The 26,113-nt window shown below is 32.4% G+C and overlaps 3 protein-coding genes across 3 annotated transcripts; 2 read left to right on the top strand and 1 right to left on the bottom strand.

Annotated features, from left to right (window-relative positions):
- Window positions 1–1,663: 1,663 nt before the first annotated feature.
- On the bottom strand, window positions 1,664–2,610 carry LOC107945143 (transcription factor MYB44; the record flags this gene model as incomplete). Its single annotated transcript, XM_016879002.2, has 1 exon — window positions 1,664–2,610. A coding segment is annotated over one exon (894 nt), but the record flags the coding sequence as incomplete, so codon positions are not given.
- A 6,335-nt stretch (window positions 2,611–8,945) lies between these two features.
- LOC107945142 (D-3-phosphoglycerate dehydrogenase 1, chloroplastic) lies at window positions 8,946–11,357 on the top strand. Its single transcript, XM_016879001.2, has 4 exons — window positions 8,946–9,602; window positions 9,795–10,282; window positions 10,358–10,453; window positions 10,523–11,357. Exons 1-4 carry the CDS (start codon window positions 9,050–9,052, stop codon window positions 11,186–11,188), a joined length of 1,803 nt encoding a protein of 600 aa, XP_016734490.2. The 5' UTR covers window positions 8,946–9,049; the 3' UTR covers window positions 11,189–11,357.
- Window positions 11,358–12,596: 1,239 nt separating this feature from the next.
- LOC121215966 (DNA-directed RNA polymerases II, IV and V subunit 3) lies at window positions 12,597–15,224 on the top strand. The gene is made up of 3 exons (XM_041090946.1): window positions 12,597–13,136; window positions 13,521–13,758; window positions 14,735–15,224. Exons 1-3 carry the CDS (start codon window positions 12,691–12,693, stop codon window positions 15,005–15,007), a joined length of 957 nt encoding a protein of 318 aa, XP_040946880.1. The 5' UTR covers window positions 12,597–12,690; the 3' UTR covers window positions 15,008–15,224.
- The last annotated feature ends 10,889 nt before the right edge of the window (window positions 15,225–26,113 follow it).

The following is a 26,113-nucleotide window of genomic DNA, read 5'->3' on the forward strand; positions in this document are numbered from 1 at the left end:
TATATTACATGTAAATACTGTTAATTACTCTCAGTTAATAAGTTAATTAACTGATTATAAATATAAAAAAATTCTCTCAATCCAATAATTAGATTTTATATTTTCCTCTTGACTTTTATATATTTTTTATATATACCTTCAATAAAATGTTAATTATATTAATAGATTCTTAAACATTAAATGTGAGTTTGAATATCACGTAAAACTTATTTTAAATACACACATCAAATTATAATCATATTAACAATCGGGAATTTTTCTTTTTAATAATATCATTCATCTGTTTTAAATATACACTACATCAAATTTGAGTTAACATTTAACATGTTAATGGTTAGGCTAGATTGATATGATACTTTAATAATTTGAGAATTTATACTATTATTTAAATCCCCTAATTGAGTTAGGGGAAATTATAAAAATGTCCATTCGTAATTAAAACAAATTATATTATCCGATGGTCTTTTAATTTTTTTTATTTAAAAACAAGCTAATAAAAAAATTACATGTGATGGGATTTTAACCTGGGCTGGTCATCATTTAATAAAACATTAACATTACGACCATCAATTATATTGATAATGATGTGTTGGTGTCACAAATTAACTTGACACTTATTTGAGATTGATGACAACTAGAGTTGTCCATGGGATGAGCTGAGCCCTAACAAAATTTTAGGTCCGATTGATAGGCCTGGGCACGACCCGACCCAAAAAATTGGCCTAGATTTTTGCCCAAGCTCAATCCAGATTATGTATGCTAAACCCAGGCTTGGATCGACCCGGCACATATTAAAGCCCATGTTATCGATACAATAGGGAATGTATCGATACTTGCTATGAGGTGTCAATACGTTGGAGAGGGTATTGATACTCAGACAATTTTTCTTTAATTTTCAAAACATTGAACCTTAAAACGGTATCGATACCAGGCAGGGTAATGATGCTTTTGTGAAAGGTACCAATACTTTATTTAGGTATTCGGGTGGAGCCAAGTCAGGGCCAAAAAAGCTTACTCAAGGCCCGATCCGTTTAGAAAACAGGCCCCATTTTTTGTCCAAGCCCATATTCTAGACCTGTATTTTTGTCCAAATCCTTCCAATTTTCGAGCAAACCTTCGAGCCTGGTCAGGTGGCCCGACCCATAGACAACTCTAATGACAACACCGTGATAAACAATTGTTGCGCATTTTTGTTTTTAAATTTCATTTTACTCACGATTTAATCAGTTTTTTATTTTAATGTTGTACATATTTCATGTGTTATTATTAATTAGTTTCAAATAATATGTTTCATTATTTATTATATGTTACTTTTAAACTAACGTCTGTATTTTAAATAAATAGAAAGAATTATAGTATTGATAACATCGTTAATTGAGTTGATGTCACAAGTTAACTCGATACCAACTTAAGAAAAATGACAATAACATGATAAACAATTGAAGTGCATTTGATATTCTTAAGATGATATATATTTTTCTATTTAAATTTCTTTTTACTCACGAATTAAATTAATTTTTAATTTCGTAAATATTAGTTTCAAACATTATTTTCATTATTTATTACAGGTTATTTTCCACATGCAAACGCAATTTCTGGTTTAATTAGAATGTTTTGAAGTTGGAATCAGTTTAGAATATAAATCATAGTTCAAGGACTTCCAGAGAATTAACCCAAAATTTTTAATGAATAAGTTATTTCAGTTTAGTCCTTCATTCAATCCTCTCTACCCCACAAATCCCTCAGGTTTTCACTGTTACAATCAAACTCTGCCATGTAATCCCTCACTTCTTTTCTGATCATCTCTTGCATCGCCGCTGGTGTAAGCGCCGCCGTTGCCGCTAGTGCAAGCGCCACCGTCGTCATATTTTTCCCGGCCACTTGCTTTTCCTCCAATGGTTGTTCATTCTTCTTCTCCGATGAGCTACTGTTATTGAACTCGAACGATTCGTTCCATGAACGTCCAAGAGTAAGCTCAGTCGAAACGACGTCAGCGGAGTGCTGATTCGACTTCGCGACGCTCAATCCCAAATCGCTGACTTCAGAACCCGAAGGACTCTCCCTTCTTGGGGATTTCACCGATCTTTTCTCCGATTCTTGAACCGAATCGCCGTCTTCCGCCTCCGAGAGCTTCCTCTTCAACGTCGAATTCCAATGGTTCTTGACCGCGTTGTCCGTACGGCCATTGAGGAGCCTAGCGATGGTAGCCCACTTGTTGCCGTACTTGGCGTGGGCTTTCACGATGACCCCGTCTTCTTCCGACGTGAAAGGGCGGTGCTCGACTTCCGGCGATAGCTGGTTGCACCACCGTAACCGGCATGATTTCCCCGACCGACCGGGGATCGACCTCGATACCAACGACCAGTTCCGAGCGCCGTGCCGATGCACCAGCTTCCGCAACAATTCGTCCTCCTCGGGACTCCACGGTCCTTTGACTCGGTCAACATCTCGATCCATTGGCTTAATAGCAACAAAGTTGAACTCACATCGGAGATTGTAGCGGCTGGACGGTCGGAGATAAACGGAGAACAAGGCCGGTCCGGTGGTTGAACCGTTGAAGGCTTGGGTTTTTTCGAGATGTGATAAAGGGGTAGAGTCGTCGAGGAGTTTTTAAAGGGGAGGGGTTGCGCCGTTACGGTAACTGATAGAAGCCGGTTAAGTAATACAGATAATAAGTGTTAAGTTAACTGCTGGTTTAACGGTGATACAGCTGGATAACGCTTTACGAGAAAACTGACAGTGCGTTGGATTAGTTGAGAAAATTTGGAGTTTCATGATTTGACTCGTACCGTTATTGAAGTACTGAAATAAGAAGAGGGTAAAAACACCTCTCCATTCCCTTTCAATTTTTAAATTAAGCAAATTGGTCCCTTTCAAAAAAAATCAGAGCAATTTAATCCCTATAAACTTAGAAAGTGAGAAAATAAGGACAATTAATCATGAATTTAATGTATTCCATCAATTGTACATGATTTTTATCGGTATAATAACACATTTAGCCCTCAAAATTTACACATTTTTCAATTTGGTCCTAATTAACAAATTTATCCCATAATCTTTTTGTAAATGTATAAATTTTGAGGTTGAATTTCTTGAATTTTTAAGAATTAAGGCCAAAATGGCGAAATATATAAACATTGAAGGTTAAAATTTATTATTATACCAATCAAAATTATGTACAATTGATGGAAAATATTAATGTTATGACTAATTGTTCCTAGTTGCTCACTTTGGAATTTGACAATGATTAAATTACTTCAATTTTTTTGAGAGGGATTAATTTGCTCAATTTCGAAATTGATATGGACTAGAGAGGTCTTTTTACCTAAGAAGAGATGTTATGTAATGCTCACTTTTGAAGCCATTAACTTGAGATCAAATTCTGCTATTAGTCCCTTTACTATGTGTTGATTACAGATTTAGCCCATATACTTTAATTCGATCATTTGTAGTCCCTACAATTATAAAAAAAATTTAAAATTTTAGTCCTAACCAAATGGTAGCTGTTAAATTTATAAAATTAAATTCTATTATTTCCAACATCTTATACGGCAAACATATCGTCAATTATGTAATGTCATATTAACTTATTATTTTCAAATAATACTTATTACAAAAGTCACATTAATTTAGTTAATGGAATTTATAACTCTTATCCGAGTCAATATTGAAATTTAAAAAAAAAAAGTTATCGGGACTAAAAATGATTAAATTGGAAAATATGAACTAAATTCTCAACTTGTGAGATTAATAGTAGAATTCAACTTAACAAATTTAACTTTTTTTTTGGGGGTTCAGAACTAAATTTTCAAAACTTTTAAAGAATAGGAATTGAAATTGACCTATTTGAAAATTACAAAGTTTAAAATTGACTAAGTTAGACTATAATGACTAAATTTATAACATATAAATAATATATGGACTAATAGCATAATTTAACCTTCTCCGTGTGCAAAAGACTGCATATCAGCTTTTTCCAAGGGAGAAAGTTGACTTGGATTTAAATATTGGGTAAACTGTCAAAATAGTTACTTTTGTTTAACTCGGGTTATATTTTAGTCACTTATGTTTAAAATATTACATTTTAGTCACTTACGTTATCATATTGTAACATTTTAGTCACTAAGCCGTTAATTACTGTTAATGGTGTAACGGTAAGCTAACGTCGCACGTTAAATCATTATTTCAAACGAAAATTTTAGATTAAATTTTACAATTAGTCCCTATACTTTTTCATTTTGAGCAATTTAATTTTGTTTCTTTTATGTTTTTGAACTTTGTTTTTTTTTAATTCTCTTCTTCTTCTCCCTCTGTTTTCCTTCCTTCTTCATTTCTTTTAACGTAGTTTTTCTATGTTTTCCATTTGTTAAAACTAGTCCATGAGCTCGCTTCACTCGAAAAAGTTGAATTGTTCAAAAAAATAAAAGTATAGGGATTAGTTTTAACAAATGAAAAACATAGAAAAACAAAGGGAGAAGCAGAAGAGAATGGGCAAAAAAAAGTTAAAAAGAAAGAAAAGAAAGGAAAATTAAAAGAACATAGAATAAAAAAAATTAAATTTCTCAAAACGAAAAAATATGGGGACCGATTGGATAAATTAACCTAAAATTTTTGTTTGAAATAATGATTTAACATGCTATGTCAGCTTACCGTTACACCATTAACAGTAATTAACAGCTTAGTGGCTAAAATCTTACAACGCGATAACGTAAGTGGCTCATACATAACATTTCAAACATTAAGTGACTAAAATATAACTTGAGGTAAACAAAAGTGACTATTTTAATAGTTTACCCTTAAATATTTATAAATATTATTTTTTATTTCAAATTTGAATTTGGATAACAACATTATGATTTAATGTAAATAGTAAATAAATTTATTCGAATTGAATCAAACTTTTCAATGAAAGGTAAAGCTTTTACGACGCTATTTTTTCCATCCTCAATATTCAATCTAATACCTTACTTAAAAGGTGATTCAGTGCTCCTTAACTCGACAATGTTGCTAGAACTGGATGTGGTGACCAATTGAATTAGAAACAAAGGTCCATTTGATTTAAACGGTGACATATAGTCCGATCCATTTCAAATGAGTAAAAATTTGAAAATCGAAAAATAGATTAAAACGGGAAAAGTAGAAAAATTAGAAGAAAAAAAATTAAGCTCCTTTGTGAAAATATACTCAATTTTATATTCAAACTCCCAAATTACATAAATTAAGTCAGTGATCGTTAACAGTGTTGACATGACGATCAATGTCAACAACAATTGTTGACGTGATAGTGTGACGCCTAGAAAAAAATTTTAAAAATAATTATTTAAAATTTTTATGTCTTGAAATGAATTATCCAGGATCATTCCCCGACATAAAAATATTAAATAATTGTTTTTAAATATTTTGATTTTTTTTAATCTTTTTGCAACACTGCAATTGATGTGGCACCACCATGTTAACAATTCTTAATGACAATGGACCATCATGTCAGCATCATAATAATCAAAGATGGAAAGCATTGGCCAAATGACTTATTTAACGTAATTTAGAAGTTTAAGAGCTTAATTGAAAGCATTCTTCGCGGAATGACTTAATTGATATATATATATAATATAAAAAGTTGATGGGCTTTTGTACCCTTTAAGCAAATAAAAATTGTGACATATGGGTCAAAGTCGGGTATAGTTTTAATTTTTTCTCAAATTAAGTTTAAACAAGTAATTAATATTTATATTTGAGTCAGGTCGAATCAAATTATGTAAGATGTATATTAAATCGGAGTAAAAAACAAATGCAAAGGGGACAGACAGTAGCTTTAACCTTTTAAATATAACAGATTCATCATTTTATCCCTTAAATTTATAAAATTTACAATTTACTCCCCAATTATTTATAATTTATCTCTAATCTTCAAAATAATTTTCTGACTTCGTCCTGGATTATTGTCTCTAACATTCGTTTCAATTTTTACAATGTTGCCACTAGAGGCAGAGGCAACTATTTTGTCTTACCGTACGACAGGGCTGACTTTTGGTTAGCAGCAAAGAATATCCTTTCCACGTGCACTTTATAAAGTTGTACTCAATGTACTTTCTTTTCAAAATATATTTGGTTAAAATATTTCATAAGTCCTTATATTTTTTGTAAAATTGAAATTTAGTCTATATTTTTATTTTTTGAATTTTAGTCTATTTACTTTTCAGATTTCAAAATCTAGGTCTAATTATTAACACTATTAAGATTACTTTGTTAAATTCAGGTTCATTATAACATTTTTTTAGTTACGTTGCTACCAAATCAGCATTTTTAGGCATAATGATAATTTAGCCCCTAGCGTTTACTTATTTTATCATTTTGGCCCTCAACCTCTAAAATTTAGTCAAATTGTTTGCTTTTTGATAGAAAATTGACTGAACTATAAAAATTTTAATGACATTGATGTGGCCACTAGCATGGTAATCCACATATTATTCATAAAAATTCAAAAAAATAAAAATAAAAATCAACAAATTTCAAAAATGTTGATAACAACTTTTAGAAAATTTATCCATGTTAGTAGTGAAGTATACGTAAAGTGCCACGTGAATTGTTACGTCAATGCCATTAAAATTTTAACAATTCAATCAGTTTTTTGGTAAAAAAAAAAGCAACTTGTGTAAAATTTAAAGGTTGAGGGCCAAAATGACCCAAAAATAGAATAAGGGCCAAAATGACAAAATGAGTAAACGTTAAGGGCTAAATTTATCTTTATGCCTTTTTTATTTCAAAATGTCACATGAACAAATTTAACAAATTTGGAAATTTGAAAAATAGAGGGACTAAATTCTTATAAATATAATAATAGGGACCAAATTCCAAATTTGTGAAGAGTACAAGTACATGTGACATATTTTAACTAAGGTCTTTAAGTATAAAATATAAAATATATTATTAAAACTAGATCAATGGATTAATTGTCTAAATATTTTTTTTAGTAAAACTAGATTAATGGATTAGCCGTGTAAATATATTTTTGGTATGTCATTTATCTCTTTGGATTAATCACTGATGCCAATGATGGATACCCTGATTATGACCAATAAGAATGCGTAAACCTATTGCTAAAGTAAAAGCTCGAAGGTTGTACGAACCAAAACAAACTCCCGGAAGCAAAGTGTAATTAAATATTGAGATAATTGCATCAAATATCTCTGAATTATGACTCTCAGTCTAAATTTTTTCCTTAGACTTCAAAATGTTTTAATTACATCTCCAAACTATTGATATTTTATCATTCAAATCCTTTTGTTACTAATTCGTTAAATGGTATGTCAAATATCATGCCGCTAAATTTACAATGAAAATTTTAAAGAAAAATAGAGCGTTGTTGTATGAATTTTAAAAGTAAAAACTAAAAATAAAGTAAAATTAGAAAAATAAAAGAAAGAAAGAATGGATGATAAAGCTTCTCTGAAAGCTTTGAAAATCTCAAAATTAATATTTTTAAAACACCCATATTTTAAAAAAATTATTAATTTTACATGTAATTTAAAAATTAAATTAACAATTTTAATAACGAAAAGACCTAATTAACATAACATCGATAATTTAAAGATAATTTAAAAACATTTATTTCAATGGTTAAGTATTTTTAAAAGACACTCAACTCTTTTATCACTTGACCCAATAAATATCCACGATAGCTAAAGCCGGGCCGAACTATTTCATCCTATTGTAGATTTATGGATGAGATTTCAAATAAAATTTATAAATATTTAAATTGATTGAAATTCTTAATTAATAATGAAAATATATTATATTCTAAAATTTTATTAAAAGAGTTATATGTAAAAAGACTGATATAAAATTAAAATTTAATATTATGTTATTTTAATTATTTTTAGATTTGATTGGATTGGTCGAATCAGTTGGATCGAGAACCAGTCAGGATATTGATCAAGAATAAGGAGTTGGACCGATTAACCTGCAAACTAATTGAATCGGCGATTGAACCGATTTTTCTATTTTAATAATTTATTTAATTTAACCAGATAAATTGGTCGAACTAATTCAACCATATATCTAATTTTGAAAACCTTAGTTATTTTAGAAAATGAAATGGGTTATCAAGTTTTAACCCATCTATACCTCTAGTTAGAACTAAGAAAAAAATTGTCATTAATGTTATTACTTCATTACATTTTGATAATTGAGTCGTTAACTATCATTAACATTGTAAAAACAAACTAATATTTACGTTATATTATCATTTTAAATGAAAATTTCCAGCAAATTGAACAAATTAGCCCTATATTTTTTTTCCTTATATAGCCTAATTTATTTTTTCTTTTAATTTTATTTTTAAATAAAAAATATAGGGGCTAATTGTGCAATTGGACCTAAAAATTCCGTATGAAATTAGGTAAAAGTACCATAGAGGCCCTTGTACTAAGAGTCGAGTTGCATTTTGCCCCTATACTAAAAAAAAGGTAAATTAATCCCTGTACATTAGACTAAAGAGCATATTGGTCATTTTGTTTAAAATTGGTCCTTGTATGTTAGAATGAGGCACACTTGGCATGCCACGTGTAATTATGTGGTTAGTATGTTAGAAACTTCAGTTGTTAACAATAGAAATAGATGAAATTTTTAATGGAAAAGACTAGTTTACTATTTGATCTAATGTATAGAGACTAATTTGCTTGGATTTTGAGTAGAGGGGGCAAAATGTAATTTCAATCTTAGTAAAGAGGCCTCCATGGTACCTTTTCTCATGGAATTATGATATACCGTGCCACGTTAGTCACTAAAATATAACAAATCAATACTATTGGTGATCATATCGTAACTTTTTAAAGTTTGGTGACTAAACCTTAATTTAAACTATACATAGTGACTAGATTTAAAATTTACCCATATATATCATAATTTATTACACGTACCTCGGGTTCTGTTACAATCTCGTTGCATCTCATCAAACCTGCTAACAATATTTTGGGTCTCCCACTCTCCCACTCTTCCTTTTCTCTGGTTAGTTACATTGCTTATTCAATTTTCACCTCACCGTACGACAATGGCGTCTCTCAAAATCCCAACTCTCAAGACCCCATCCCATTCCCTTTCCTCTAAACTATCCCTCCGATCTGCTTTTTCCGCCAACTTCCCTAACAGCGCTCATTTTTCCCGCTCTCAACCGCAACGCGGCCGGGTTTTGATTCTAACCTCCGCTGCTTCTTCTTCTTCTTCCAACAAGCCCACCGTACTCGTCGCCGAGAAGCTAGGTGAAGCCGGTTTGACGCTGTTGAAGGAGTTCGCCGACGTCGATTGCTCTTACAACCTCTCTCCCGAAGAGCTCCGGTCCAAGATCTCGCTCTGTGACGCTTTGATTGTTCGCAGCGGGACGAAAGTGAACCGTGCGGTTTTCGAATCTTCAGGCGGGAGGTTGAAGGTCGTTGGAAGAGCTGGCGTTGGGATCGACAATGTCGATCTGGCTGCCGCTACCGAACACGGTTGTTTGGTCGTTAATGCTCCGACGGCGAATACCGTTGCGGCGGCGGAACATGGGATCGCCCTTTTGGCTGCCATGGCTCGTAATGTGGCTCAGGCTGATGCTTCTATCAAATCTGGTGAGAACTGATTGTCATTTTCTTCGTAGCTAATCATGATTATGAACCTTAATTTAGAAATATATGTTTTGTAGAGATTTAATGGAGTTTATGGATCATTTGTGAATTGTGATTATTGTTTATAAATTATATTTTCAGCTGTGAATTAGATTTTGGGAAAAGTTTATATGTACTTTATTATGATGTTGATAGGGAAGTGGCAAAGGAACAAGTATGTTGGTGTGTCTCTTGTTGGAAAAACACTTGCTGTCTTAGGTTTCGGAAAAGTCGGATCGGAAGTAGCTCGGCGAGCAAAGGGCCTCGGAATGCATGTTATCGCACATGATCCTTATGCCCCAGCGGAACGTGCTCGTGCTATAGGTGTTGAGCTAGTGAGCTTCGATGAAGCGATAGGGGCGGCAGATTTTATCTCTATGCATATGCCTCTCACCCCTGCTACATCTAACATGCTCAATAATGAGACATTTGCTAAGATGAAGAAAGGTGTTCGTATCGTCAACGTTGCTCGCGGTGGAGTGGTTGATGAAGAAGCTCTTGTGAGGGCATTGGATGCCGGGATTGTAGCTCAGGCTGCTCTTGATGTTTTCTCCGAGGAGCCACCGAAACAAGATAATAAGTTGGTGCAGCATGAGATGGTTACTGTCACTCCGCATCTCGGTGCTAGTACAATGGAGGCTCAGGTAAGGTGGATTGTGTGATCAGACATATTCGCATTTCGTTTGTTTCCGAATGATGCATTGATATGTTCTTTGTAGGAAGGAGTGGCTATCGAAATAGCTGAAGCTGTTGTTGGTGCCTTGAAAGGGGAACTTGCAGCTACCGCAGTCAATGCACCGATGGTTCCTGCCGAGGTACAACGATGATGTTCATCACTTTCTTTATGTTGAGCGCCGCTTCATTTAGTTGTTCTTCCATTGCAGGTTCTACTGGAGTTGAAACCGTACGTCATACTTGCCGAGAAACTTGGGAGGCTGGCTGTCCAATTGGTTGCAGGTGGAAGTGGTGTTAAAACCGTGAAAGTATCGTATGCTTCTTCTAGACCTGACCTCGATACTAGGTTGCTTCGTGCAATGATCACCAAGGGCATAATCGAACCAATTTCCGATATTTACGTCAACCTTGTTAATGCCGATTACACTGCTAAACAAAGAGGATTACGAATCACAGAGGAACACATCCATTTAGACGGTTCACACGAGATTCCCCTTGAGTTCATCAAAGTTCAGATCGCCGATGTGAAATCGAAATTCGCCAGTGCCACATCCAAGAGCGGCGAGATCAAAGTTGAAGGACGGGTGAAGGATGGAATTCCGCATTTGACAAAGGTAGGGTCATTCAGAGTGGATGTGAGCTTGGAAGGTAGTATAATACTTTGTAGACAGGTCGATCAGCCCGGCATGATTGGTAAAGTCGGAAGCATTTTGGGCGAGGAGAATGTGAATGTGAGCTTCATGAGTGTCGGGAGGGTCGCTCCGAGGAAGCATGCTGTAATGGCTATCGGAGTCGACGATCAACCGAGGAAAGAATCTTTGAAGAGGATTGGTGAAGTCCCTGCCATTGAAGAGTCTGTTTTCCTTAAGTTGTAGGATTGCTGCATCATCAGTATCACCATTTCTTTTTCTTCATTTGGTTGGGTCTTTTTGTGGGCATTTTTGCTGCTCAATTTTACAATATGTCTTTCAATAATTCTTTGAAGGGATTTGAAATAAGGCTAAAAAATAAATTAATTTAATTAAATATAAGTTGGTTTGATTACTGAAATTGTTATTTTTTATAAAATACATTTTTAGCTATATTTTTTATAATATATAAAAATTAATATTTTTTATTTTTAAATAATAAAACTAACTACTTGAATAATTTGAGACATTTTTATTGTTTAATGTGTGAGATAATATTTTTTTTGTTAATTTGGTTTTGTCGAAGGATGGATTGTATTTGTAAAATTTATTAATAAATATTTTATATTGAAAATTTATATTATTTCATTGGATATTTTTTTAATGGTAGATTTATTAATTCATTCAATGAATGGAACTATACAATTTAAAGAAAAAAATAGCAAACACTCGTCGTAGAAGGTAAATGACAAGCTTCATCAACACAATAAATGTTTTGTTCTCAACACCAATAGAACATTATGATATGTTAGCAATTGACTTTGTCACAATTAAACTACGACATATCTGGAGTGATTACAAACATTTAATACAATAAGGAAATTAGTCCTGGATGGCTCAAAATGGCGAGCAAAAATCAACAAAAGAATCGAGCATTCACCAATCTAAAAAGGATGATAATAAAATCATTCCTAAAATCACTTGTAAAACTAAGATTACATGCATAAGCAATATTAAAAACGTGTTACAGCGGCAAATAAAAACTTCTAAAACTGAAATTTATTAAAAAAATGGTAAAACAAAAAAAAATATAAAACTTAAGACAACACAGGTCCAAATCGACATGTGAAATTATTTATTATTTTGAAATACTATCAAAACAGAAAGAAATTAAGAAGTTAATGAAGAGCCACCCACTTTTCAAGAAAAATTACTGGTGGCCGATGGAGTTTTAGCGAACAATAGGTGCTATCATCTGTCCACTATAACTTATAAAGACAATAAAGATGCCCACAAAATAGATTTGTAAACTGAAAAGAGAAAAGACATGTATAATGAATGAGAAGAAAAAAGAATAAAAGAGCTGACGAGAGAAAAAAAAAACCAGCGATAATCAACTTGGAGACTCCATTAGATATTTGTAAATATTTAAATATATAAAATTTTAAAGTACCAATAAATTCGAAATTGTACATGGCAATCTTCATCAAAAGTGTATTTCTTTTATAAATAAAAAACAAAAAGTTTACATCAGAATTTTACAGGGATTAAATGATAAATTTGAGCATAATAGAAGGACCAAAATAAAAATTTAACCAAAACAAAATGTCAGTTTACGACGTCGTTCAATTCTCCATTGAAGCTTAAAACCTTCATAGTTAGGTTTTAAAAAACTCTACTTCATCAAAGCTTTTTAAGGCGCAGAGCCAAATAACATCATCAAAATAATTTGAAAAAAAAAAGAAAAAATGGAAGGAGCTTCGTACCAGCGATTCCCAAGGGTCAAAATCCGGGAACTCAAAGACGAATACGCTAAATTCGAGCTCCACGACACCGATGCTTCCATGGCCAACGCCCTCCGCCGCGTCATGATCGCCGAGGTTCCCACCATAGCTATCGATCTCGTCGAAATCGAAGTTAACTCTTCCGTCCTCAACGACGAGTTCATCGCCCATCGACTCGGTCTCATCCCTCTCACTAGCCAACGCGCCATGTCGATGCGATTCTCGCGTGACTGTGACGCCTGCGACGGTGACGGACAGTGCGAGTTCTGCTCCGTCGAGTTCCATCTTCGCGCCAAATGCATAAGCGATCAAACACTGGATGTCACCAGTAAGGATCTTTACAGTTCCGATCATACGGTTGTTCCCGTCGATTTCACCGATTCCGCTGGCTACGAATCCTCTGAACAAAGGTATTTAGGGTTTAAATTTGTAATTTGTCACTGTTTAGGTCTTATTGTGAATGTCATCCCTGTAAATTACGAAAAATGAAACGTTAGTCCTCAATTTTGATATATCAAACACTGAGATGTTAGTTGGTGAATGCATGAACTTGAACTGCTGTGTTTTTGAATTTGTAGCATATAAATTACTGAATTGTTGATTTTTACTAATTTCTTGCGTATAATTTGTTGAAATGCTGATTTTTGGGTCGACGGACAAGATTTAACATTGATACTTAATTGAACTAATTTTTAAGTTTTCATAATGTACAATGACCAATTCTGAATTAGACCAATTTTAAATGCATTGCCTTTCTAGTTTCTAGGGTTAGATAAGTAACTGTTTACTTTCAGGGGGATTATCATCGTGAAATTGCGGCGAGGGCAGGAGTTGAGGCTGAGGGCAATTGCGAGGAAAGGGATAGGAAAAGATCATGCGAAATGGTCACCTGCCGCGACTGTGACTTTCATGTATGAACCTGAGATTCACATCAATGAAGATATGATGGATACCTTGACCCTTGAGGAGAAGCAAAGCTTTGTCGACAGTAGTCCTACTAGAGTCTTTGACATTGATCCTAATACCCAACAGGTTCTCCTTTGCTCTACATCATTAATATCAATCTAAGTTATAGTCTGTCACAACAAATTGTTGGGATAATAGAATTAGCATCTACATCATTCAAGGTCCTTTCTAAATCCCTAGTTTGCATCAGTTGAAACATGTTTATTCATATGTTTCTTATGGAAGTTCCTATGATATCAACGGAATTTGAGCTTTAGGATAGGTTCTCATATTGGGGTTTGTGCTATTACTACCCGGTTCTTATCTCATTGGCTAACTAGTGAGCTATCAAACTGTATTGACTTGTCGGGCGTATCCTTTGTTTAAATGGGTCCACTTGCGCTGCTATGGTTGTCTTGAAAACCAAGATTCTCTTGTTTTATTAGAATTGTCCAAGAAGAATTCAGGAAATAGTTGGTCGGGTTAGATGGTTATTGTCATATTTCTGTGTTGGTGGTTATTCTGACTTGCTTGACGCCAAATGATTTGTGTTCTATGAGTACATTGTTTCAATGCCTGTATCACAAGCCAAAAATTTGGGTGAATGTACCTAAGAGGTTCCCGTATTATAGGGACCTCATCAATTTAGTTCCTCTACTATTAAATGGATCAATTTAGTCCCTGTACTATTAAAAAGAATCAACTAAGGCCAAATTGGAATAGAGTTAACATTTACTGTTAAAAACATATCATTTACTATTTAATAGACTTAATATTTTTAAAGTTTTTATGGTTCTGTATATGAAATCTTTTGTTTGGAATTGAAAAAATAAGTTAAAACACATTTTTTATATGCTAAATGTCAAACTCTTTTACAATTTAGACTTATTTGTTTCTTTTTAATAGTATAGGGGCTAAATTGATCCATTTAATAATAGAGGGACTAATTTGATCTGGTCACTATAATACATGGACTGCCCAGGTAGTTTAACCCAAAAATTTGAGGTTATTCTACTTCACTGCTTCTGCTAACTATGGTATTCCTCTTTATTGTTGAAAACAGGTTGTGGTGGTTGATCCAGAAGCATATACCTATGACGATGAAGTATTAAAGAAAGCTGAAGCTATGGGCAAGCCGGGGCTCGTGGAGATATATGGCAAAGAAGACAGTTTCATTTTCACTATCGAATCTACCGGTGCGGTCAAAGCTTTCCAGTTAGTCCTTAATGCTATAGAAATCCTTAAACAGAAGCTGGATGCAGTTCGCCTGTCTGAGGATACTGTGGAAGCTGATGATCAGTTTGGTGAACTAGGTGCTCACATGCGAGGAGGTTGATTCGCTTGTAAGTAAAAACAGATTTCATCCGCATTGTTGCTGACTGCTCTTCTAATCTTTAGGTACAGAATCGACTACCTTTTTTTTTTCTTCCCTTTTTCCTCCTCAAATTTTGTCACCACATTTGCCATCTATTCTAAACTGAAAAGCCTTTGAAGCATATGGATTGACAAATGTTTTAGCTTGGTATTTATGTTACTGCTTTTTTGTTTCATCACACCATCGATTCAGCAGCAAGCTCTTAACCGGATGAAGTATATGGATGCCATTTTGGTTGGGTTTGGTTTAATATATCATTTGAGCAACTAACTCCTTCAATTTAAGCAAACCTTCTCCAATTCCAACTACTTGAAGAGCTTGGAACAACATCCCAATAGCTTTTACCTTTCATGGCATGGTCTTGAACCCAAGCAATCCGTAAACAACCTTCCTCAGTAAGAATGGATCGCACCAGTTGCAAGTGACGAGCCTTGTTCGATTCCTCAAGTCTTCTCAGCCCCAACCCACCCTTTGATTTAGGTGAACAAATCAACTGCCAGCAGACCCTTGCTCCATAAGCATAGCAATCCTTTCCTTTCCAAAAGAATCAAGCACAAACTTGGGAGATTCTTTTAAAAACAAATTTTGGCATAAGAAACTGTTCGCACCAGGAAGCTTGAATACTAAAATCACAGCTTCGATGAGTTGAAGCCTACCAACATAGCTAAGATGCCTAGTAGACCAGCCATTGGTTTTAGCTATAATTTCCCCCATCGAAGGACCACAATCAGAGAATGTCAACTATCTAGACACAAGTGGCACCCCCTAATAACGCGCAGGCACCTTACCAACTTTAAAATCGATAATGGTCTTCATGGCCTCCAATTCTTCTAAAGATACCCCAACAACAAAAAGTTCACTCTTAGAAGCATTAGGTTGTAGTCCAGAGAGCAGGTACAATTCCTCTAAGATACACCAAATACCAACAACAGAATTGGTAGAACCTTAGCAAAGATGAGGAGGTCATCTGCAAAGGAGAGGTGGGAAAGCCGAACCCTGAGATACTTGGGATGAAACTTGAACACACCATATGCAACTACTACCATCAGGAGTGTGGACAAGACATTCATTGCAATAGCAAATAGATAGGGAGAGAGAGGAACTCCCTGCCTTGCTCCCCTTGCCCCTTCAAAGAATCCAATGAGTCCTCCATTAAGAGAAATGGAAAACCTAGGAGAAGTGATGCAACTAGCAATCCACTTGACAAATTGCTCAAGGAATCCCATGGCTCTCAATACAGAAATAACAAAATTCCAACTCAAAGAGTCAAATGCCTTCTAAAGGTACACCTTAAGGGCACATCTATGAGAAATAAACTTTCTACTATATCCCCTCATCAACTCATGGGGAAGTAGAGTGTTGTCAATAATGTTTCTGCTTTGAATAAAAGCACTCTGATTGCTTTGAATAAAAGACCTTGGAGATACACTTATAAACTGTGTTACAACATGAAATAGGCCTAAACTGTTTAATATGATTTGGATTCTCAAATTTAGGAACAAATGAAATAATAGTAGTATTGAAAGCAGTCGATAACTATGAGGTGGTGAACAAATACTGCACAACACCAATAAGATCCTCACCAACAATTTTTCATGCTGATGTGCTTTATCATTCCCCTGCTCAAAAATTGTTGTCTTGATCTATAGTGATGGGCCTAAACATATCTCTAAGCAGCCATAGACAATGTAGGAAGAATATCTCTAAGCAATTGATCAGCAACACCAATGAGCCCTTTATCAAATTGAATAATCTTAGAAGCAATCTGTTCATGAGATTCTAGTTTATTACCCCTATCATCAAACAAAGCTCTGATAGAATACCTGTTCCTCTTGACAGCAATAGCATTATGAAAAAACTTGGTACTCTGATCACCTACTCCAATCCGATTCACCCTAGCCTTTTGTCTGTAGAAACTTTCCCCGGCATCTTGTAAACTTGGGAACTCAGATTGTAATTGATCACTCAGTTTCAATTTAACCCCATCAGACAACATATCAAGCTGAGCTCTTTTTGGTTCATCTCTTTTCTATTATACTCTAGAAGATATATCACCATATGCATCATAATTGAGAGCCTTTAAAACTTCTTCAAGCTCTTCAATTTCATAAAAAGCCTTAACAAAGGATCACCAACCACCTCCCTTTTTCAGGACTCAGCAACAATTTCCATATAGTACTTATGCTTAACTCCAAAGTTAAAAATCTTAAAGGGCTTGGGAGAAGAGAAAACATGTTTATATAACCAAACTAGAGGAGGACACTGATTCAACCTTGGAGTGAGGAAACCAATTCATCCATTTAAAATTCACCAAATCCTTATCAAACTTCCTAGCAAGGTGGTTGCTTTGATGACTTTTACTTATCTATGAGTCCGGTTTAGAGTTGGCAAAAATAATCCGAATTTGATGGGTTTTGATTTTGATTTGAAAATTGAACTTGGGAGGGAACTGATTCGGGTTTTTAATTAAAATTTTAAAATTCAGGTTTGGGTCAAGTTTTTGTTAAACTCGCTTCTAAAAATTAAGAAAATACACATTTAATTTTATAACTTATTATAGAAAATTTTTAACTCCTATAATTTTTTATAATATTAGATATTTTTAATGTTTATAAGATATGTATTTTATTTAACCTAATATAAATGATTAGTTAATATTTCGAGCCAGGTTGGGTAGGAGTCGAGGAATAGAAATCTAGTTTAGGGCAAGATCGAGTCGGTAGGAATAAAAATAGGATCAAGTTTGAGATAGATCGAAAAATCATCTCAACCCGTTGTCATCTCCAATTTGATTGGAATATTATATCGGATTGGGAAGAAAGTTTTTAAATTTAAATAAACTTACTTTGAGTTATTATTTATGTAGAAGCCCAAATTTGCCCGACCCACCAGAGAAAATAAAACCAATAAGCCCAAATCAGATGGCCCAACCAGCAGAGCCCAAATTAACCTGCTTAGACTAAACTCAAACCCGAATGGCCCAATACCCAACAAATTAAACCAAGCCCAACTACCCAGGCCCAAATACAAGCCTAACCCACCAAAACCAAAGCCCAAATCAGCAACCCAATACCCAACTAGCCTAACCCACTAACCCTCAGCCCAAATACCCAAACCTAGCCCAAATCAGAAAACAACAAAAAAATGTAACCCTAACCCTAGGTGCGCCGCACCTAGGGTCGTCCACTTGCTGGCCGCCGCTCTGCCACCGCCGAACGTCCCACGTCGCCCACTTGTGCCATCAAATCACCTGCAAGAAGAAAGAACACGCAAGTAGCAAACAGAAACAGAAATGACAAGTAAAAAAATATGTAAAAAATGGCTATATAAAAGCCATTCGAAAATGTAAAAGGGGGTTCTTCGGACAAAAAAAAGAAGAAAAAATCTGAAGAACAAAGATTAAAAAAGCAATAAAAGGTCACTCTTTTTTATTTCGTTTTTTTATTTATTTTTTTATTTCGAAATACAAAATAAAACAAGAAAGGAGGCATTTTTACCCTCTTTTACCGACGTCGGAGCGATCAGGAGGACGAGGAGACCATTCGGCGGAGAAAATGGAGACTTTTGGTCTCCCCGCCGCCGCGAGCGGCGGCGCCGGCGACCGGCGGCCGGTGCGATGGTCAACGGCCGGGCCCTTGGCCGGTTTCTGGAGAAAGGGAGAGGGTGTGAGAGAATTTCTGGTTTTTTTTTTTGGAAGAAGAGGAGAAATGAAAATTTGAGAAAAAAATGTTTTTTATAGATGGTTGAAACGGCGCCGTTTTGGGCCTTAACCCAGTGGCCAAAACGACGCCGTTTTGGCCTTAATGCCCTTTTACCCACGTGTCGACCCGATCCGACCCGGAGGATCCGCGTGTTTTTGAGCTTTGGGTTATTTGTCCCTTTAGCCCTTCCGCTTTTAAATAGTTTTACAATCAATTGCCTTCTGTTTTTTAATTCGCCCAGTAATTTGTTTCGATTTGCAATTTGGTCCCTCGAAGCTACGTCGTTTTAAAGGCCTGGATAAATTTACTGTTTTGGTCCCTTCTTTTTTTCGCGTGTCGCAATTTGATCCTTGTCGCCTTTTTATTTTCGAATCAGCCCTGTATTTTTTATTTTATTTCGATTTAGTCAGTATTTTTAGCATTTTTATTATTTAACCTTATTATTATTATTATTACTATTATTAATTATTATTAGTTTTATTTTCCTTTTTATTTATTTGTTACTATTATATTACTATATTAATTAGTTTGATATTATTTTCAGCTTTACTTTTATTCTATATATACATATATGCATTATGCACGTCCATATTTTATAATAATTTATTTTTACATACATACAAACGTATATATTTATATTTTATAACTTATTTAATATATACATAAATACTCATATTTTTTTATACATATCTATATATATATTTTTCTCATGAATATGTATATACATATTTATTTTTTTATTTTTTATTTTACATATATTAAAATATGTATTTGTATATATTCTTTATTTTATGATTCATATATATACCTACATATATAGACTTTTTATATTTGATGATTGTTGTATAAGTATATATGTATATACATACACTTACATAATTTTTCATGTAATAATACGTATATATGCATATGTTTTTTTTTATATTTTCATAATTTTATACATATATATAGATGTATATATATTTTTATAATTTTGTTAATCTTGTTCATTTATTTATTTACATGTCCGTATTATTATTTGTTATGCTTCACATTTGTTTATTATTGTACATACATATTTTTCATGTTTTATAATTTTCATATATTTTCCTTTATTTTTATGTTCATTTATGTATGTATGTATATGTCCATTTTTATGCTTTAGTTTATTTATTTATTTATTTGCTATGGTATATGCATGATTGATTTATTTTATTATTTGTTTTCGTTCATCTTTTTTCACATTATCATATTTATTATTCCATTATGCATATTGACACCATACTTCAAAAATAAAATTTTCTAAATGAGACAATATTTAGCGTTTGGAAATTCGAGAAAACGTGTCCTAAGGTGCTGGGTGTCGATTTTTCTCGCTTATCCAAATGGCTTAATATCCTTTAAAAAAATTTAAAATAATTTTAAAAATAAGGCAATGTTTTGCGTTTGGGAAATTCGAGAAAACGTGCCCTAAGGTGTTGTGTCGATTTTTTCGATTTTTCTCGTTCAACCAAATGGCTAAATATCTTTTTTTTTTAAAAATTCGAAATAAGGCAATGTTTTGCGTTTGGAAAATTCGAGGGACGTGTCCTAAGGTGCTGGATTTCGATTTCTCGTTTAAACCAAATTGCCAAATATCCTCTTGAATTTTAATCCATGCCATTCGAGTTTTTTTTTAAGGATCGTATTTTAAATTTCTTTAAAGTTTTCAATTTTCGACATTAAGACATTAAGTAATCAACTAGGTACCAATTTTGGGCGTATCGAGGGTGCTAATCCTTCCTCGTGCATAACCGACTCCCGAACCCGTTTTTCTGAATTTCGTGGACCAAACTTGTTGTTTTAATAAAATCAAATCATTTTATTAAAAACAACCACTTTTCGAGGTGATCCGATCACACCTCATCAAAAAGGATCGGTGGCGACTCCCGTTTTCGTTTTCATTTTCAAAACCCAAGTCGACCCCGTTTTTCAATCCAAAAAATGGTGTCAACAATTTATCAATATTTTTTTTATTTAAATTAGATTCAGACTTATTATTATTCTTTTAACTATACAAAACAAGATTAAAAGTTTATCATGTATTTATTTTTATTTTTTATTTTTAAATATCAATTAAGAACACGTGATGGTTTCAAATAATAATAGTGGATTTAGTTTAATGTTGTAATACAAAATATATGTTTAAAAGATTAAAAGTTTAATCTCAAAACTTTGGAAAACAAATTCTAATCTAATTTCTATTTTTACATTCAACTCATTTTTTTACTTATTTGAAATGACATTTTATCAATAATTTTGTAGTGTAATTTTTAAAAATATCTTTTTTTATATATATATTATCGATACAAAGACATGGTTTAAGGTTCAAGACGATTCACACAAATGTGTCGAGATTTTATTTGTTTAGTTGCTCTAAAGATATTTTATGAATTTGTTAAGACTCTCGACAGAATCGAAAGATAAAATCGAACCGTATTGAATGGTTGGTGACAAGACGAGCCCTGTCCAGGGGTGAGGAACCAAGCAAAGATGGGGTCAGTTTATTTAGTATGGTTAGTTAGGGTTGTTTATTAACCCCGACAGCTCCCCTATGTCTTGGTTTTTTCTTACATCACTGATGCCATCACAAACTCCTATTTGCTCAGGCCTCAGCCCTGTTTTTGTCCCTTCTAATTAATGGTACATATATGACACGTGTTATTCAAGTACTTCTAAATCTTAATTGAAAAAAATAGTGTTATATTTAACTATTTCGCTCGAGCCAGTTGAATCTTAATTTGATTGGTATGGACATTATTGTAATATAAAATATGTGGGTTCGAATGCAATGAAGCGCATTATCTTTCTATTTATGGGTTGGGGAGGGATTATAGATGATTTTAAATTCTGTATAAAAAAATAAATATAATCAGAACTTATAATGAGATTGTTCAAAAAATTATTTCGCTGTTAACTACTTTAAATAAAAAAAAGGCGGTCAATTGAAAATTCTCATGTACTTATCACCGTTAGATCATATCAAAATCCACTTAAAAATTTCTCTAGTTATATCTCATTAAATTCTACAAATAGTAGGTAAGTCGCATCTTATCGTAATTCTACTATTAGCATATGGTGCAATCAAGGGTGAAGCTAGAAGGCAAGTCTGGCTTGGTCTTTTCAAAAATGAAAAATTACTCTTTTAGTCCTTTGAATATTTGCAAAAATTTAAGTTAATTTAACATAAAATTACTTTTTATCCCCTCTTAAAATTTAAATTTCAATTATGCTCTCTCTAAAAATAAAAGTTTTTATAGTTTAATCCCTTTAAATTGTAAAATTTTACATTAATACAATGATGAAATTATATTTTTAACTCTAAAAAAAATTTATAAATTCAAATTCGGTTCCTCGCAAAGGGAAAATTCTAGCTTTGCCCCTAGGTAGAACAACTATTCAAAAAGACTCCAAGCCAAGCATTTGTTTAAATTCAAAGCATTTATTGAATGTAGATGTATAAATATCCAGGACAGTGGAGAAGCCAGAGGGGTTGGTAAGGTCGTGACTCATTTAAAATGAAAAAAATTTCTTTTTATTTTTTATAATTTATAAAATTTTAAATTAATAATGATAAAATTACACTTTGACCCCTCCTTAAATGATAAAAATTTAGTTTACTCATTTAAAAATTATAAAAATATAGGCTATTAAATATACGATTCAGTTTTGGCTCCTCCCCAAAAAAATTTCTAGCTTCGGCCCTTATCCAATATTAATATATTTAAAAATCTAAAAACTATATGTACTCATATTTCTATACTGATAGATACAAATACTAAAAAGCTTTATCGACGTACCATTTAAACATTGTCGTTTTAGTTTTTTTTTGTGAATTACAAGAGGAGGGCAAAATCCTAACAGTAATGCAACTCAAACTCAAACTATACCTGAGACGGTGAACACCCTGACTATTAAACCAACACATGGGTTTCTCACCATGTTTATCCGAACTTAAATTGATTTATCCGAATCTATTCTAAGATGAACCGCAGCCAACGGAACTGGGTGAGAGACACCCAATCCCTAAATAAATCTAGTTCAAATCCATTATTTTTAAAAAATAAAAATAAAAATAAAAATAAACCTGTGTTGCTTCTTCTTCTTTTCTACTGCTACCTCTTATTATTGCTGTTTCCTTTTTCTTATAATCCCCCAAAAAATATCCACAACCACAAACCTCCATTTTCATCTCTTTTGTTGTCTTTTAAACTTTACAGCGGTAAACAAGAATATACATTAATTATTGTCAATGTTTAGCAGGGATGAAATAAATGTTTTTTTGATAAAAATTAAATTATATAATTTTAGGAGACTTAAAAAAGATAATTTCATAATATTAATAGTTTATATTTTTATAATTTTTAAATAATTAAATCAGAATTATCATTTTAAGGGTGAAAATAAGATTTTAATATCAAATTTAAAGGATCAAAAATAAAATTCTACATCGCAGGGGGTGAGTAAATCATTACCACACGTATGCAATTCTTACCATCCGATTCCAGGCATAGAGTGATAAGAAAAAGAAAAAGGTTTAAGGGTACTTACTATTAATAAAATTGCTGATTTAGTTAGTGTTACGGGTTAATCGGGTATCAACTTGGTTAAAATGACTAATATACACTTTTATTAAAGGGCTACTGTTATGATTTTGATAACCTTTTTTGTTTTTTCATACTTTTATATGATTTTTAAATAAAAGAATCGATATTAACATGCTTAAGGATTGAACTCGTGTTTAATAGATTTATTTTATAGTATTTTTAAATACACACCTATATTTTAAATACGTGGTTTCCACACGAATACATGTGTGATAAAATTTCTAATATGATAAAAAAAACCAATGTTAAATTGATGCTATGTAATTATGTAAATTTTTTTTTGTGAAACTAAATTCTAACATTTTTAATAAATCTAGCCCACCAATTAAATTAATTTTTTTAAATACAAAGTTTTGATATTCTTTATAATTTATCATCAGAAGTGTTTTTGAGCCAAATCGAACTGAGTTTATATCATATTCATATATAGGTTAATATCTTATTTAGCTGTTCAAATTTGATTCGGTCTAAATAGTCTTAAAATTTGTCCAAGTTCATTCATTTTGTAAATGACGAACTTTAACTCGTTTAGTAATTATATATAAATATCTTTCCCTCTCGTTATATATTTTTATTTTATTAAAAATTTTAACATAAATAATTTAACTTATACTTTTTAATATTTACATTATAATATAATTTATTTATATTTTATAAGATCTAATAATATACAAAAGTAAAGAAAAATAGTATATTATTTACTTGAAGATAAACCAAGTCGGGTTAAACTCAAGCTTTGAATATTAGATCCCGAACTCAGTTTATATTTTTGTTTCTTTAACCCAACTTGCAATTATTGGAGTGGGCACTAGATCTTTTGGTTCTTTGGGAGCAAGCTGTTTCCCTTTCATTATATTATATTATATTATATTATATTATACTCGGAGTTAAGTCGGGTTGTACCTTTAAATTGGAAAATTTTTAATGTTATTTTCTCCGTTTATAAATCCGAATCTAAAATCTTGAATATGATGTCAATAAACTAATATTTTGTTTAGGGATGAATTCGATTCGGTTGAATCTTTTGGACTTTCCGAACTGCTTATAATAAATTGATTTAGTTCGGTTTTATAACTGAAGAACCTCAATTCATTAATGGGTAAAATTTCAAAGTTTTATCATAAATATTTAAAATAAATAAATTTTCAAATAAATAAATAAAACAATTAATAACTTTTATATTTTACTATTTTAAATATAAATTTTTTATTTTTTAATTACACATTAAAACATAGTTCATGTATAATTTTGAGATTTATTCTTTTTTTTGAACAATCTCATTATAAGTTCGGATCATATTTGCTCTTTTTGAGACCATGCCTAGAATTACCCATAGCCTCCCCCAACCTATAAATAGGAGGATAATGCGGTTCAGTGCACCCGAACCTACATCCTCCTACATTGACAACAATATTCATACCAATCGAGTTAAATCTTAATCGACACCCTTTTTACTAGTAATAACATTGTTAGCTACTTGTGGTAAATATTTAATATATTATCATAATATGATAGAGAAAAATGGTTAAAATATGACATCATACTAAAGAATATTCCTTTGTTTTATATAAAATAAATTATTTTTTAAATAAAAATACAAAAGATTTGGTCTTATCATATAGCATCAAAGATTTTGTCTCCCAATTTCAACCTTTCCCTATTTTTGCTTCTACCTTTTATTTATGGTTTGAGTGGATGCCCCGTTAAACTCCAATTCCAAACTTTTCCCATATCAATATTTGATTTTCTTTTTATTTAAATTTAGTTACTTAATTTATTTATATCCGAAATTAAGAGTGGGTTTGGATTGACAGTGCGTTTACTTGTGGTTAGTGTAAAAATAGCGGTGGCGGTAAGATTAGATACTGTGGCAATACTGTAACGTGAGACAAAAAGTAAACTAAATGTACTACGACCTCACCGACAATCTAAACCCACCCTAAAATTCGATTTGTAGATTCAGTGCAATATATACAAGTTTGAATTTGTATCATATAAAATAATTAACATAATAAGTTTGAGCCAAATACACACATAAAATTTGAATTTGGGATTTTTTTAACTATATAAATTATTAAAATATAAGTTTTGTAATAATTATATCCAAATCATGGTTATTTCAATAGGATCGGTCGATCGAATCGATTGGAATGAAAATCGGTTGAAATATTAGTTTAGAGAAAAGCTTAAGATCAATTGAGTTGAATCAACTAAGCTAAAAGTAATTGAACTGATGATTAAACCGATTCGACCATTGATCTAGTTCTAAAAATATTAATCGAAAAATATTTTATTATTTGGATTATTGTAATTATTAATGAATGGCACTTGAAACGAGGTCAAAACTGTGTATCCAAAATCAAAAAACTACCAAACCCCACTGTCCCCCCATAAGGCCATAACCTCTTTCTTCCTTCACATACAAACAAGCATTTCTTTCTTAGCAATTTTCAATAATCTTAAAAATATTTTGGCTCTAATTCTAAAATCAATGGGACAAGTTGACCAAAAACATAAAATATTCATTACAATTCTCAAAGTTTACTTTTAAGGTTAATTTACCAAACATCCTCAAACTATAACTTAATTTCTCGGTTAGTCCTTAAACTTTGGGCATTGAATGTCGCTCAGATCTAACATGGTGCATCAGATTGTAAACACACGTGTATATACTGTATAGACAGTTTGGATTTGATATATTAAAGAAAAATAGAGTGTCAATCTAGATTTAAGTTGTCCAT

This window comes from Gossypium hirsutum, chromosome D04, assembly GCF_007990345.1.
Source record: "Gossypium hirsutum isolate 1008001.06 chromosome D04, Gossypium_hirsutum_v2.1, whole genome shotgun sequence".
Taxonomy (NCBI): domain Eukaryota; kingdom Viridiplantae; phylum Streptophyta; class Magnoliopsida; order Malvales; family Malvaceae; genus Gossypium; species Gossypium hirsutum.